This window comes from Seriola aureovittata, chromosome 21 (genome assembly GCF_021018895.1).
Source record: "Seriola aureovittata isolate HTS-2021-v1 ecotype China chromosome 21, ASM2101889v1, whole genome shotgun sequence".
Lineage (NCBI taxonomy): Eukaryota > Metazoa > Chordata > Actinopteri > Carangiformes > Carangidae > Seriola > Seriola aureovittata.
This window is the reverse complement of record NC_079384.1, coordinates 18,268,357-18,285,212: the sequence shown is the minus strand read 5'-3', so window position 1 is coordinate 18,285,212 and position 16,856 is coordinate 18,268,357. Positions and strand designations below refer to the sequence as shown.

General features: G+C 41.0%; 1 protein-coding gene across 7 annotated transcripts in view; it reads right to left on the bottom strand.

The window, feature by feature from the left end:
- The window catches only part of srcin1b (SRC kinase signaling inhibitor 1b), a 108,735-nt gene that overhangs the window by 67,664 nt on the left and 24,215 nt on the right, over positions 1-16,856 (bottom strand). For 6 of the 7 annotated variants that reach the window (XM_056365919.1, XM_056365917.1, XM_056365922.1 and 3 more), the window contains exon 2: positions 2,407-2,717. In XM_056365919.1, coding sequence (XP_056221894.1) covers positions 2,407-2,694 — 288 coding nt within the window. In that variant the 5' untranslated portion in view covers positions 2,695-2,717. Of the gene's footprint in view, positions 1-2,406; positions 2,718-16,856 lie in introns of those variants that run through there. The other variant, XM_056365925.1, reaches the window with a different exon arrangement.

Sequence of the window (16,856 nt, the reverse complement as noted above, 5' to 3'; positions counted from 1 at the left end):
TCAGATGTTTCGCCTCCTGCCTTTATGCTAAAGCCTATAACCACCCGGAGTCCAGCTGTGTATCTAATGCACAGACATAAGATTATCTCACACTGAAAAAATAAAATAAAATAAATGCAATGTATTCCCTCAAGATGTTGACCGATTCCTTTAAAGTACTCGAAGAAAAGCTGAGGCAGGCTGTTCTGTCCAGACCCTCTGTCACAGGTATCACGTCAGAGCATGCGGTGATTGATGGCAGAACCAGAGGGAGGATATGAGGCCGACGGAGACAAAGGAGAAAGAGATCCGGTGGAGCGGAGAGTTTAATATCATATATTTCACATTCTGACATTTTCTCACTGACTCACTTAAATGCTTTTCTCCATATTCTATTGCTCACTCTCTCAGATAATATCCGCTAAAAAAGTGTCCATTACTGACCCAGCAAGCCGGTCATAAAAATGCCTCCGCTGTGTGTGTCTAAAGCCCCAGAGACATCTCGCCACATAATGCGCTTGTGTGGGTTTTCCGAGCCCACCGACGTGCCTCTATTATCTCCCAGGAAGAAAATGTTCACATGTGGAAATAGAGAAAGCACTCAGCGAGCTCATACCTCCCCCAAGGCTGCACTCTCCTCTAGATTTGTTATTGTACAGAAATGTGGGCCTGGATCTGCATTAAAATACATACAGTGATAGATAATCTGGGAATGCATTTCTTCTTTCAATGGCTGCAGCTCTGCAGGAGAAAATAAATTCTCCTAAAATGTTTGATGCCAAAGTCAAATACTGCCATTAATCACTGATTTATAGCTTTGGCCTCAATGGCCTGACACAACCAACCCGGTTTGTTATATCACCCAACCCGAGCTCATCCTCCTCTTTCTCGTGGAGTGGAGGTCTGTGCTGGTGAGAGGCAGCATGACATTAACCGTTTCATCTGTGGCAGAATCCATTTGTTTGCTTTAGTTCTTTTCATCTGAATTCCAAAGGCCCTGTTCAGACCTGCATTAACACGCGTCTGCAATGATCTGATGGCGAGTGGTCAGCTCCAAGTGCGTCAGTTCACACAAGGGTCGCACGATCTTAACCACGGTCTGATCGTCCTATCGTCACCCTTTATAATAACATCAGGAAATTAATGAACGTAGAGCTTTTCATGTGTGTATGGGGGCTTCTATTTGCGACATGCCCCCGACCCCCTCAACTTCGTCTTCTTGTGGATTCCTTTCATGTCATCTTATTTCAACTAAATTTGTTTTGTTTTTATGGTTAGGAAAGGAGGACTTATTGTCCATATGTTATAAATAAAGTTAGTTAAAAACTTTTTTTTTAAAAAGCCTAGTGAAGTGCGGTCAGATTCTCTCTGCACCGTGGTGTCTTTTCCTTATGAATTCTCCTTCACGTCCTCTTTCCTCGACCTCAGGACGTTGTCCATCCAGGTCGAGGAGCAGTGGTTAGAAAGGAGATTATGTTGACTGTTCGACCACAGCCCAAGGGAATGTTTGTGACAAATGTAATGAAATTCCCTCAAGTCTAATCTATAATATTCATGAGGATGTGGATGGGCACAATCCAAACACCATGACGCCTCCTGCTGGGGCTGTTGCCGCCACAGAGGCAGAGAAACTGCATATAAACAGCTGGATAGAATTATAAATGAATACATATAATAAAATGTGCATAAAAACAGGTGGAAGGAAACTTTTCTACACAAACAAACAACCAGGACCAAGAATATCAGATTGTAGATTGAGCTTCTTCTATTTCATTGCTGATAAGTTCTTGTCTTAATCACCAAACTGCCCAAGAGAAACATTAGAAATACATGAAGATCACTCTGGATAAAAAAAAGATATATTTGACCGTATACTGTTCCAGTTTTATGTTTGTTTAAGCATCTGTATCCCTGATGAAACCTGCTTTACGGCGTGTTATCCTGTGTCCTGCTGGTTCAGACGGACATGTTTATTGAGTAAAATCTTCCTCATAGTTCCTTCGATATCTTTCAGTGTTCGCGCTATTTTCTCTTGGTGTTCTCTCAGGACTGCGGCTGTGTGAGCTGGATATCCTGACGTACTATAGAGGAAGCGGTGGATAAACTGTGGCTGATGTTTGATTATAGAGGTAAACAGTGGTATCTGGTGTGATTACGGTGCTGTGCGGTGCAGCGGAGTCCTTTATGTCAACTGGTCCTCTGGAGGATTCTGGGAAAAAGCTGAATAATCCAACCTTGGTCTATTTTTATGGAAATGAATTGAGTGTGCGTGAGATGTGTTCTTTATTATGTGCAGTCTTAACGAGGACTTTAGTGACCAGTGCAGTTATAATAATACTTGTGTTACCACGGGAAAACATCACAGGAGTCTTTGTTATTTCATTTGTTGTCAGCTAATAAGGTGCGTTAAGTGCGCGGTGAAGTTACCTGTCGTCCTGCGGCGGCGGCGGAACCCTGCGACATGCTGCCGGGGCTGTTGGAGTACTTGTTTTTCTGAAGGTCCATGAGGGCGTCTCGCTGGCGTTCGATGTCCGCCTTGTGTATGCTGTTCAGGGCCTCCAGGCTCTTGGCGGCCACGGAGTTGTGGCGGCGGTCCAGCGAGGACGCCGTGAACCCCCCATTGGTGTTGTCGGGGAACCGCCGGGCCCCGCGGTTGCCGCCGCCGGCCAGGGTGTGGTAATCCCGCGGGAACTCGGCATCGCCGGCAGAGATCATGGGACCCTTTCTCTTCTCTCGACCTGCAGACGGAGGGGTCAGTGTGGGGGTGAGAGAGAGGGGTAGAAAGTGAAGGAATTAACAGTGAGATGACTATTAATGTCTTTGATGTCACATAATTCTGCATGTTTTCGAACATTATAGTCAGTCCTACAAACTTCACTTTGCCAAACATTTCCTGACTTCCTGTGTTCCACGCAGCCAGAACTTTTCCTGACTTTACCAACATGGAAAAAGGAAGAAGCAGAGATTATCCACACACTGGAATTTAGCTCCTGAAGAGGCAAAGTTTAGAAACAGGTTAATGTTTAACAAGGAGAATGTGCATATATTTAGGGGAATAATAACAATATGCCTCTCTCATTGTCAACCAGTCAAGCAAAACAACTTAGATAATATAAAATATGAGTGAACTGGACCTTGAGGTGAGATTCTTCAAAGGTCAAAGATTCAACTTTGAAACAAAAACAAGGAAAAGAAAAAACACTGACTAAGATCATGGGACATGACTAAAAGCTCCAGAACAGCTACTAAATGGACCTTAAGGTGAGACAGTTTCCACAGTCAATAATGAACTTAGATCAAAACAATAACAGCAAAAACTGTTATCATTGAAACAACAAATTATATAGGTAGGAAATATGTAAATAGGGGCGCGTGTGGCGTAGTGGTCTATGCAGGCGCCCCATATGTAGAGGCTACAGTCCTCGCTGCAGTTGGCCCCGGTTCGAGTCCCGCATCGGAAGGCTTTTGCTGCATGTCATTCCCCCTCTCTCTGCCTCCCCATTTCCTGTCTCTCTACTGTCCTATCAAATAAAGACATAAGAAGCCCAAAAAACATACTTAAAAAAAAAGAAAATATGTAAATATACAGTAGTCTCAGGCTTTTGGATACGACTATTATTTAAGGTCGCATACAGTCTAAAGGTAGATGTCCATGTGTTGTGTGATTATAAAGCAGGTCTGGGTTCTATATTAATGCTGTGAAAGTATCAAAGCCTCAGTCCACAGAGAAATACACACAGCCTGTATTCAGAAACTGAGCCTTAAAACCAGCCGTCAGGACTTCTGGAAGCCCCAAGCCCCGCCCACCTGGACCCACCATCCAATGTTTACCTGAAATCTGCTATATTTTTATTGGATCACTCTGAAACCAGTCAACCAATCAAAGGAGAAACTCAGAGCCTCCTCTCTTTAGACCTGTTGTTACTAGAGCTCCAGAGAGAAGCCTGAGAGAGGAGATGTAAAACTAAACTAGATGGTTTTTGGTTCTTAAAACCACAAACAGATCTTCTTAAGGATCAACACTTCAAATAAAACACAGAAGAAGAGGAAAATATGGGACCTTTAAGTAAGGATGCAGAGTAATACGGCAACATTATATAAATTTCACAATCTACTGAGCAGAAAATGATAGTAAAGAGAGGAAAATGTCACCAGATCAAGAAACAAGACAACATGTCAGCAACACCCTAAATTTAGTAAATAAAGTATTGAGGACTATTTCAAAGATAAAGCTGAGATACTCATTATTCAGAGTTACTGCAGTAGCAGGGAGTGTTTGAGTTTAAAAATCGACTGCTGAACAGCAGCAGTTAATGGAAGACACGACCACATTCACATTATTCATTTGCCTTGACAGCGATGTTTACTCACTGTTTGTCTCCTGGATTTGAGCCTGACAGAGGAGCACTTTTTGACAGATGGCTATAAATTCTCAGATGTGGGAGCAAATCGCAGTTTCCTGCTTGCAACAACTTTAGCTCACAACAATCTGACACAACTTTAATAAAAAAGTCAAGGAAACGAATTGTTCATTGTGATGGATTACTCAAATCAGTCGACTCCGAGTCGCTGCTGGTTAATTTTCATATCTTGCTGAAATAAAGAATAAAACAAGTTGCCTGAAAGGAGGGAAATGAATCTAACAATGCTAAGGAATAACGTGAAGTTTACGTGGTTTATACTCCAGAGGTGATCCAGATGTGCTGCGGTACTTTAAACTGCCCATTCAAGTGTAAGTGAGTGAGATGGTTCGTGCTAATATCACAGCGCACAGTTAATTGTGTAAACACATAAGCAGTAGTTAAAAGGACCTGGAGGCCTGTCAAGTGTTAATGTGAGGACCTACAAACCTCCTGCAGCAGCATCCACACACTGACTCTGTCCTTAAACAACACACACACACACACACACACACACACACACACACACACACACACACACAGTCTAAAAATGTCTGGAAGATACAGTTTTCTGTCTCTTGTTTCACTCACACACACAATACTGCTGTTTTATACACACACACACACACACACACACACAACACACACATATATATATATTTATGAAAGCACAAAAACACCTCTGGCAATATACCCCCTGTGAAAACAGCTGCAACATCTGTCTAGTCCAACAACTGCAAGTGTCCCGGGAACCCAGAGGCAAGAAAAAAAAAAAAAAACCTGCCTGTTATTATATGACGGCAGAAGTGTCCCACATACGTGTCACATTCAGTCAAGGAAAAGTGACAAGAATGGAAATGATGTCGTCTTGTACAGGGAATGGTTTAGTGCCCTCTTGTGACCACTGACGCGTAAAGCACTGCTGACTGGGTGCAGGTGAACAGCTGCAGTTGAAAGTGAGTTGTTTAGATGATAGTGAACAAGTGTAGTTTTTTTTTTTTTTTTTTTTTAATATCTGAAGCTGAAAATCAAATAAAGGACACAGAAATAAAACTGGTAGGTCAAGTTGAGGGATAGGGAAAAGGCCCACCTAAACCTCTACCTAAATGATATTATAATATGTCATTATATAGTTACACAGGTTATGACAAAACAAAACAATATGAGTCTCACCAAATAAAAAAAAAAAACAGTTCCATAAATTTGGACCCTCTATATCAAACTGCCTGTGAGATGCTTGGAGAAGTGTTAGGAAGATTTCCCTCTGTGAACTGTATCTTGCATAAGAAATGTTCATATCTGTAAAAAAAACAATAATAATAATAAAAAGAAATAATCAATACAATTGGGTTGTAAATGTAAAAAAAAAATTCATCATAAATTTGATAAGGGAGAAATTTTAAAAAAGTTGTAAAAAATGTATTTGCCCTTAATATGTGTGGATGAAGTATGCAGACTAAAAAAGTTCATTTCTAATTATACCAATAGTTTTAGTCACTGTTTAGTCCTCTGTTAATTATCTAGGATGTTTGTTAGACAGCAGTCTGTGTGGAAAGAGGAACAGAATCAAGCTGACTTGATTATTAAATGAAGTCTTAGACTATCAGCCAGTTCTGTGGCACTGACGATTTCAGGGTTTGAAGGCTTTAGGACAAACACTTAAACCACAGCACAGATCTGTCAGGAGACGTTAGTCAGGGTTATGTTCCGACATATAACTTATATCTTACATATAACAAATACGTTTCTTTGTTTTGTTATTAGTTATTATTTAGAGCTGGTGTCGCTGGAATTAAAAACCGGCTACATGTGAATCAGGACATTCAGTGGCTGGTTTGGCTGTTGTGGTTCATTGTTTTTCGTATTTTGGATTATTTATTATGATTCTGAGAAACACATTATTCACTCCCCTGCCCAGTACGGTCCAGCTCACCTGCAGAGCTGCCCCATAGTAAATAACCAGCCAACAATTAGTTTCATGTTTCACCTCCAAGACCAATGTGTTAATGTCTTTGGCTGTGTGGAAATTTTTGTTTGTTTATACATCACAGATGTTGCCCAGAGAAATAAAGACTGTGCACCCTGGTCATAGTTCAGCTAGCCGATAAAATCCATCACAGTTAGGTTTGGAGTCACTATGAGGTAAGACTCTGTTAAAGTTTCAAGTCTACCTGCTGATGCCGCTAAAAAAAACAAGACAACAAAACACCATCATTTAAAAAAGAAAAAAAAAAAAGTAGAATTATGATTTATGGGAAAAATGAAAATGTTGGCTCATCATCATCATTACCTATGATGATACATGATGAGATATAAATCAACATGATTTCTCAAGCTCCATTCACCAACAACTGCTCCATGTTTCATGGTACAGAATATAACAAACACATTCACATGCACTACAATTCCAGGAGGAGCAGGTGAGACACTGAAACTGGCCTCATGTCAGCGGAGTCGAACCTGCAGCATCACTCTGATCGGAGCTCATCTGTTTAACTTTCAGTGACATCAGTGAAACTTTCCCTCTGACTAAACTACGCACAGTTACCAGAGTGAATATCATGTTCCTAGATACACAAACATACACTGTACAAACAGTGTCTCCTCACACGGGCTGTGTACAAGCTCCAGACTCGATTCTTTAAAGATCAAACTGTACATTACACGGCCGCTGGTGTTTCAGTCTCTACACATTATTGATCTGAGCTTTAAGGTCTCTCCTCTTATTTGGCTGCCGAGCTGCAACGATGCGCTGAAGCAAGACGTTAGATTTCATTAGCTCACAGTTATAAACTTGAAACTCAAGCACAGACTACAGCAACTGATCCTCCCACATATACGTTTTTATCATTATATATAAACCTATTAAAGGCAGTGTGTAGTAATAGAACAGGAGGTGACCACCACCTCTATATCAATGCCACTGATCTATAATCATGGATACAGCTGCAACGATTAAGCAGTTAAGTGATTTATCAATTGATCAATTACAACAGCCTGAATTAATTATTTTGTCATTTTTTGCCAATTCAGCTTCTCAAAAGTGAAGATTTGTTCACTTTGGGTCTGCATATCAGACAGAACCAGACATATGACAATGTCTCTGGAGTCTGGGAAACTGCGACGGCCTCAAGAAAATGATCGGCAGATTAATCAATAATGAAAATAATCATTAGTCGCAGGCCTGAAATCCTGAATCACTTTCATTCATTCCTGAGAACCTGAAATGTTGTCTCTCTGGGGATTCGGCCTGGCAACGGCACAAATTCTCTGCTGGTGTAGGAAGAAAGTGTTTGTGTTGGTCACAGATGTAAATCTTCTGATAGGAGCTCGGCGGCGGCAGCGGCGTGCCAGTGTGTATCCATGGTAGAAAAAAAAAAGTGTTATAAAACAGAGGAGGACAGGGAGAGATGGAGGGAACATCTAGACAAGGGCTTGTCACTATAATTTATGTGAAGCCTTGAGCAAACCCCTGCAATGTGGGAGGGGGTGTGGGGGTGGTGGGGTATGAATGTGGGACAAAGGGATGCTATATTTTACCATAAGGAGCTGTGCTGCTGCCAAACCTGCTGCACACATCTTCCTAAAAACATTTGTCCTGTATTTTAACTCGATTCATCCAGTGTACTTTATATTCATAGAAACACATACAGTTCTAGCTGGGATCTGCCCAGTTCAACCAGTGTCCAACAGCTGCCTACGTGACATCCTGCTCACTCGTAGTTGAAAGCTTTTTTCCAGCACAGATATTCCGTTATTGATCAGATATCTGGATTTGTTTTCTTTTTGATAGTAAACTATGAAATATCATCCCTGTGCATCGTGTAATAATAGGTTATCTAATTAATGTTTATTTAATAAATCCATTGCTTTAATATTTGTCTTCATTAAAAGTATAGTATAATAGTATAAAGGTAGATGTCCATGTGTTGCTTGATTATAAAGCAGGTTTAGGTTCTATATTAATACTGTGAAAGTATCAAAGAGCTCAGTCCACAGAGAAATGCACACAGCCTGTATTCAGACACTGAGCCTTAACCTCCTAAGACCCGAGCTCTATTCTTTGCTATTTAGGCTGATTGGGACCTGAGAAAAATGATGTCCACATATGAGGACATTAGTTTTAAATTTCGATTACTGAGTGGCAGTATAATATCCTCATATGTGGTCACCAGGCCCTTGTTGAGAAAAAGTTAGTATTGTGGTCTAGAGAACCCAAAATGTGAGGTCCACATATGTGGACGCCAGGTCCTAGGAGGTTAAAAACAAGCCGTCAGGACTTCTGGAACTTTGTGATGTCACAACAAAGCAGTCTGCAGCCATGCCTCCGACTCTCGTCCATCTGAATTCATTTGAATAAATAATAAATAAATATTACATATTTTTTGTATTTCCCATTCAGCTCTTTTATTATGTTCCACTCATTTTTGTTTGTCTTTTATCAATTATTTATTGCTAATGCTATTTCATGGGTCCATTACTTAATAATTTCCTATATTATTTGGTTCAATTAACTGAGACAAGGTTCAGGAACAATTACTTGAGTTTAGAAAGTTGTGTTGAGTTTAAAAGCAAATATTTTTTTTATAAATACTTAATTTATTGGACACTTTATTTCTCATATCTGTGATATGTTTGTTTGCAGACAAATTTAAAATTTTTGTTTTTGTCTCGTCTGTCTATGAATAGACTCTACATTATGCTACCTTAGCAATTAATCAGAATTAATCAATGGGAAGTGTACTCATTCAACAATGTCTTCATTTTATTGTGCCTAATCTGTGCCAGATTGTATAATACTTTTCAGTTTTCATCTTTCTCAAAAATTATCAGTAGTTGACAGAGCTGTGATGATATTGTCACTGAATGATGAACTGCTGTTTCAATAAACTCACAGATTTAAAGACTCACAGATCTTAACAGCTGACCTTTGCTTTGAAGCTCACTTATCAAAATAAAAGCATCTTTTGACGTGCTGACATTTCCCATGCAGTCTTACTTAGAGACATACTGTACAATACACAAACAGCCCAGACCAGCACACATTACTTAAATCATGACATGACTCACCCATGTGTAAAGCCGGTTCCAGCCCTGTGCTGTTTTTTTTCTGAACCATGTCATTATTGCTCCTGGTGGTAGTTAATGGGCTGCCACCTCCTCCCAGCATGCTCCTGGCACCACCTCTGTAACTGGCTCTGCTGCTGCTGCTGCTGCTGCTGCTGCTAACAGCTCCACCAGTCCAGGCTGATGAATTGCCCTTTAATTGTCTTACTTTGCTCTCATTGTTGAATCTTTAACGCCGGTGTTGTCGCCGTTGGGAAGTTTTCTTATATTTCAGCTTTGCTCACATGCATGCGGACACTTTTATACTGAAATAAAAACATGTGTAAGCCCACGAGGAATAATACTCCTCCACTTGATGCTGGACTATTCACACGATTCATTATGCTGTGTTCATTATAAGGGACTAAAACACCCAGTGAGCGATTGTCACTGTGCCGCTGATACCATATTTCAGCTGAAAGGGACGTGGTCCAAAAGGCTGCTCAAGGCCACGTCCCAACATTTCTCATTACAGGGGCTGTAAGTGTGCGAGTGTGTGTTTTGGTTGTACAACCTTGGCCACTGTTGGCCGGAGCCTGACAGAGGCCATTTGTTAGTTTTATGGTTTCATCGGGTCGAGGTCTAATCATTTGTACCCGTCTGAGCTTCACTCAAATTTACTTCAAATCATTTTCTTCCTGAGCGTTTGATCTGGAGGCGGTGGTGTGATGGAGTGTGCCTGCAGGAGCACACACAGGTGCATGTGTGGTAGGATGCATTAACAAAAGGTACATGGGTGTTTGTATAACAGTGAGAAAGAAGCTGTAGTCCTGTGTTACATTACATTGTGACTCTCACACGCATCTGCTGCAGGGTTTCTATGATCTATTCAGCGACATTTAATACGTTTAGCACTCAAATGATTTTCAGTTTATCAATAAGTCAAATTAATCTGCTAAAACTACTTTGATTATTGATAAATCTCGTCTCTTATGAAGCATAAATGCCAAATAATTCCAGAAGTTCCAGATTCTCAAATCTGAGTATTTGGAGCTTTTCTCTTTTCACTTTACATTTAATATCTTTTCATTTTGAGCTGTTGGTTGAAGAAAATGAACAATTTCAGGGACATTTGATAGACAACTTGAGTAACTGAAAATTATAGGAATCAATAGAAAATTAAAAATAAACGATAGAGAAGTAAAAGATTAGATTAGATTTTAAAGGATGAAAGACTGATAGAAAACACCTCTTTCTTTGATTAAAAAAAAAAAGTTGAAGTTACAAGACTGCACATAAACACATTAAAGGTGGGACATTAACTCCAACTCCCAGTGTGCACTTTGGTATAAAACATCACCAGCTAACTGCAGGCAGTGGCTACAGATCACACTGTTGAGAAAACTGAAAACACAGCACATTAAATTAATTCCCTTCTGGATTCAGGATTAATTGACTGAGTCAAATCTCAGACTGGCCTATTCTTTATTGGTAAAGGCAGCTGAGGCTCCTGGGTATTGTAGTATTTAAAGCTGTATGCCTTGCCAAATTGCTGGGAAAGATTCCAACTGAAAGCCATAACATAAACATGGTAGAGTTGAGGAAAACATTAAAAAACTAAGGAATGAGAATTTACTCTTCCTATCCAAGCAGCAACCTCCAGGGCTGAAAAATGAAGCCTACACTGAAGAACCTGCAGTTCCTCTATTGACCACTAGAGTCTGGCTCTAACAGTGAGTCAATCCCCATAGACTCACGTTAAAATGTCCAACTTTGCAGCCGAAATAAACATGTTTACAGCCTGGTACAAAAACAGTTTTGGTCTCTAGAGCTAATTTCCTCCTTCATGAAAACTGTTTATATAACTCACCTGTTTACATTTTTATTACATTTATTAAGGCTTAAAGTTATGGAGAATTGGGGGTGTGGCCTCTTTGAGTGACGGGGGGCATGCACTGAAATCTCGGCTCTACACACGGCCCTCCCTTTGACCATTTTTGGATCAGACAGGAATCAGGGGTGGAGTCAGACACCGCCAAGATGGCGACGGTGGAGCAGCTCACTGAGCTTCAAAACCGCTCTTCAGAAACCTGTGGGTGGTGTCACAGAGGGTGCGTCCATTTTTACTTACAGGCCAAGCCTTCCTTGCCCCTCTGCCTTCTTTAACCTTTCCATTGACTCATTCATTTATTCATGTAATCATTTTTTCACACTCCATCATAATCCATGTTTCAGCTGATTGAGGGATCACCGGCCGGAGCTGAGTTCCCATCCAGCTCTGCCTCCTTCCCTTTCTCTCTCCTCCTCTCTCAGTCATAAATTCTCTGCTCATCAGAGACCATTAATTACGAAGGAAGGCACTGTAGCAGGAACGAGAGCAGAAATGGTGCTCCTCCATCCACAAATTATAATATCCAGCTCTCCAGGGCACTCGAAAATTAAAATAAAACCCAAACAAGATCAGACCGCGGAACGCCGAGCGGGCTATATTTGGAACAAGGTCTGCCTTTGCTGAATGCAAAAATTTCTCCAAACTGTTGCCGGCAGCAAAGCGCTGGATTCAGGATCACAGCGAGCCGGCGTGCAGCTTTTACGGTTAAAAAGAGGCGGTGATTGCCTCACACATCTCACCCCACAATCACCCGCGCTCAGAACAGAGTGTGCCTTCCCTTTGGGTAACGTGTGCATGAGCCTCTGCCGCAGTTAGCACTGTTCTCAGAGTTTACAGTCCTTGAGCACAGATTTATAATTACAGTAATTATTAGTAGTAACAACAGTAGTATTCAGCAATGTTTACAAGTGAAGCCTCCAACGCTTTTCTTTGACCTCCGGTTCAGTTTCCACATCTCAGAGTGTTTTCATTCTTCATTCACTGCCTGAAGATTGATAAAAAAGTGATGGGGTGTCTGAAAGTACCAGACTGACTTTTTAAAATATCTGCTGGAACCTCGCACACACACACACACACACACACACACACACACACACACACATACACCACCCTGACCCAGTCCTTGCTCCTTCCAGCTCCTTACCAGAATCACACATCAGCCTTCAGCTGCAGAGGAAACAGGCCTGATGGACACTCGACCCTCGACATGTCGACTCTGTGAAGCTTCGGGCAGCAGCCGCTCTCATTGATCCTGTGATGAACTCAGTTTACCTTCTCACAAAAGCATGAAGCTGAATCCATGAGGACTGATTTGATAAACAGATTTCAAACACTGGTAGAAACTATTTTTTACACTTCTTACATTAAACATCCCAAGTTTCAAAGGAGAGAAGTATCATGCATGTATCATACATGTTACAGGTTAAGGTTAACAGAGAGACTGCAGAAGGTTTAAAATGCATGCAAAGAAATGCAATCAACTTAATTTTGTTATTTTCCCCAACAACTTTACTGGCTTTTATTATTTTTATATGTTTAATTACTATCTTTTTGTGGATTTTTTAAGTACATAACAGGCAAGGTGATGTATTTTTTATTTTCTATATCTTATTTATTTTCTATATTTTTATATTTGGGCGGCACAGTGTTGCAGTGGTTAGCACTATCGCGCTGTCATAGCAAGAAGGTTCTGAGTTCGAACCCCCCACCCCCTCGTAGCCTGTGCCTGCATGGGTTCTCTCCGGGTACTCCGGCTTCCTCCCACAGTCCACAGACATGCACAGTAGGTTAATTGGCGAGTCTAAAGTGCCCATAGCTGTGAATGTGTGCGAAAGTGGTTGTGTCTCTCTATATGTCAGCCCTGTGATGGACTGGCGACCTGTCCAGGGTGTTTCTACTTTTTGTGAATGTAATTTTTTTGACAGAATTTAGGGTTTCAACCCAAATTCAACCAAAAGTCCAAAATATCTAGTTTTTGTGTGTATCCAGTGTACTGGATTCAAATACTTAACATGCTCCCACACCCTGACCCTGAGTCTGTACACCCCAGACAAACTGGTTACCCTCCAGATAAACATCACTCACTGCTCCATGGAAACTAAACGTCCTCTCCTCTGCTGGGAAAGCATGAAGCCCAGTTCATCTACATCAGCGTCTTTCTTCCTGTCTCCTCCTCCCACGCCTCTATTTTCCCCATCCTCGCTTCTCTACCCACAAAGCAAAATGTGTATAATGCCTTACTACAGTATATCACACCATATGAATTTCAATAGAGTGCTAATTATGGCATAAATATTCAACATTTTGAAAACACTAAGCCTGAAGCCAGCACACATACAGCGTTAGCATGAATCATAAGGGAATGAATGAGATAACAGAAGAGTGTGAAAAGAGAGCTAGAATGTTTTAGAAAGAAATCCCTGCTCCTATGGGAGCCAATGACTCAGCGAAGACGAGGAGGAAAATAACCTTCATGTAAATACTGAGGTTTGATACCGTTTCCCCAGAGTGAGCACTCAGGTAACAGTGAGTGTTTCTAATCTGTGACAAGTACCAACAACAACAAAAAAGGGTTTCTGCAAGACTTTTTAAACTACACACAGTGAAATGTATTATCTTTTTTACCAGCAGGGACAATAAGGTCGATAATTAGTTATTAAGTATATTATTATTATTTATTGACATTTATATCACATTTTGTCTGAACCTCCCAGCTGTATACAATGATAATTCTTAATAACATAAAACTAACTAATCACTGCATCCGGGATCCAGATGCAGGGGCTGAAAATTGATGGGTGGATAAACCAAATTAAAAAATAATGAATTAATTTAGGTTTGTAACAACAAAGGAGGATTAAACAGCCTCCTGCAGCACAAGTCACACTCTCAGCTATAGTTTATAGGTGTATAAAGTCTCCTGAGAGACTGTAACCACAAACACATGAACACACTGATCTGTGGAGCTGGTAGGGGGTGGTGGAGGGGTATGTGTTAGGGAGCAGAGAAGGGATGGTAATTATACTGGAATTACTGTATGTCACATGTTGATTTTGTGATTTATAAAAAAAAAAAAAAAAAACTCAAAAATTCCAATTAACAGAGGTTTAAAAACAAGATCTGTTGTTTTAAGACTTTTTAATATCATTTAAGACTTTTAAAAAGAAAAGGCTTTAAACTTTGGAGATTTAAATCTTTGTTAACTTCAGTTCAAACCCTGACAGTCTGTAAACAGTCCACCTTATATCTCATTACTAAACATAACCTACATCTGAATTTAAGCCTAAAACGGGAGCACAGAACTACAACCACTCTTATGCTAATTAGCACCAAACACAAAGTACAATTGAGACTGATGACAATGTCAGTAGTTTTACAGGTATTTGGTCATAAACCAAAGTATTGGACACAATGAAATTTTGACATGATGATGGCGCATCATGAAAAGTGGGGGATCGCCAAAACGCAGAAATGTCCCAAAACAACAAATGATCAAGCAGAGTAATTACGATGGGGACAGAGGAGTCAGTCAGGTGATGTTAGTTTAAAGCAACAACGTCCAACTTGAACAACCAACCCTCTGATACGACCCAAAGGAGTGTCTCCTGAAACAGCGCCCCTACGGCTGCAGGTGTACTGGACCTTGGTTGTCATGGTTACAATAAAAAAAAAACACACGGGCTGTACCAAGAGCAGCGTACCTCCCTTCGTCGCCATGGTTAGTATAATAATGGTCATGGCTTGGTTAGATTTAGGAAAAGATGGTGATTTGGGTTAAAATAAGTACTTCCCCAACATTAGACGATCTTGTTGTCATGGTTACAATATAAACTGCTACTCTCACATGGGAATCGAACACCGCTCTCCTGACGTGGACTTTGTCTCTCTTTATGTTACGTCACCGCACTTTCCCATTTGATCCTGTCATAATTACTACGACCACTAGATATCGCCTAGCAACAAAATGTATTATCATATCATAATAACCTGCTGCACAGATGAGCTACAGGCTCCTTTTTTTTTTTTTTTAACATGAGGACAGTCTCACAGAGGGAAACCATGATTCAAATCTTTACCGAACCATAACCACGATCATTGTTGTGACGAACGTTCCCTAACATTAATGAGGGACTTATTTTAACCCAAACCTCGAACTTTCACCAGAACAAAACCAAGTGGATTCTCATGTCAAAGGGCTGTAGTCCCAATGACAAATCAGAAAACAACATGAACAAACACCATAATTTGTCATCTAATTTGCAGGACTTGTTGCTACCTACATGCCAACTCTCTTTCAAAGGTCCAGTCTTTGTTGTCCTTTTTAACTTGGCTGGTGGTCATTAACGGGCTTTCATCGACTGCCAAACACCACCTCCATCCCTCTTTCCCTATGCCGCATTTTTTAAAATACGCTGTGAGGGAGAGCTGAAAATAGAGAGCTTCTTGTTAAAGTTTTTCCTGTGTGTATTTGTTTGTGTGTTTGCTTTTAAAACACAGAGGACTGATGAAACAAGGGACGAGGGGCTCTAATAAAGTCAGGTACATTTATAGCACAAATAATCACACGTGATGCAGCCGTGTGACATTTATCCCGCACTGATGCTGTTACACGGTCAGTAAACACTGACATTTATCACTGCATCAACATTAGCCTCACGCGTGTGACGACTCTTTCTTTTTGGGTGTCAACTCTGATAATCCAAGCCAACCAGGTCACTCGTCACGCCAAGAACAAACCACTCAGACTTCAGATTTCCCCTACATCACTGCAAGTAGATCTTAAATTTGATGATCCGTCTTCAAAGAGAGGAATAATTTAGGACAGTCGGCGCCTTCGTGATGAGAAGCGGGGACAGCTGAGACTCCATCCTCTTTCACTTTACTCCTCTCTGATCCTCTAACTGTCTTGTACTGGATCTATACTGCATGCTCAGTGAATCTGAGCCCTGCCTGCTTAAAAAAAAACAAAAACCTTCCCACTCATATCAGCTCATTCTGGTTCAAGTATCAAGCTCTGAGACACTCAGTGCATCAATTTACCAACACTCAGAACATGGTCCGTCCCCAGTGCCATTAAACTAAGATGAGAGGCTGCTTGATTAGGATGTTAGATGAAAGAGGGGGGGTGTGTGAGTGCAGGTATGCGACTGAGGCTATCAGCAGATGTATGATTGAATTCAGCCCCTGAAGACTAGACAGCTAGCACACATTCCTCTATTCCTAGTAGCACAGCTAAATTGCTGCACCGACAGCACGACGCTGTCCACACCTCTCAACCAATGACAGGACAAAACCTGGTCTGAGGCCAGACATCAATTCCAACTCCGAGAGGAAGTCCTGGTAATTAGAAAGTGATATTTTTGGCTTGTCTGAGCCCAGGACACGTCCTGAAGGTGAGTAATTGGTATCATTGAGTGAACAGTGGGACAGGATGAGTCAGGGATCGAGATCTATTAGTGGCCACTAATCAGTGTCTCACACTGGGGCTCTGGGAGGCAGCCAGCTGGATGACTGCTGGCTCTGCTTTGTGCTGTGTCACA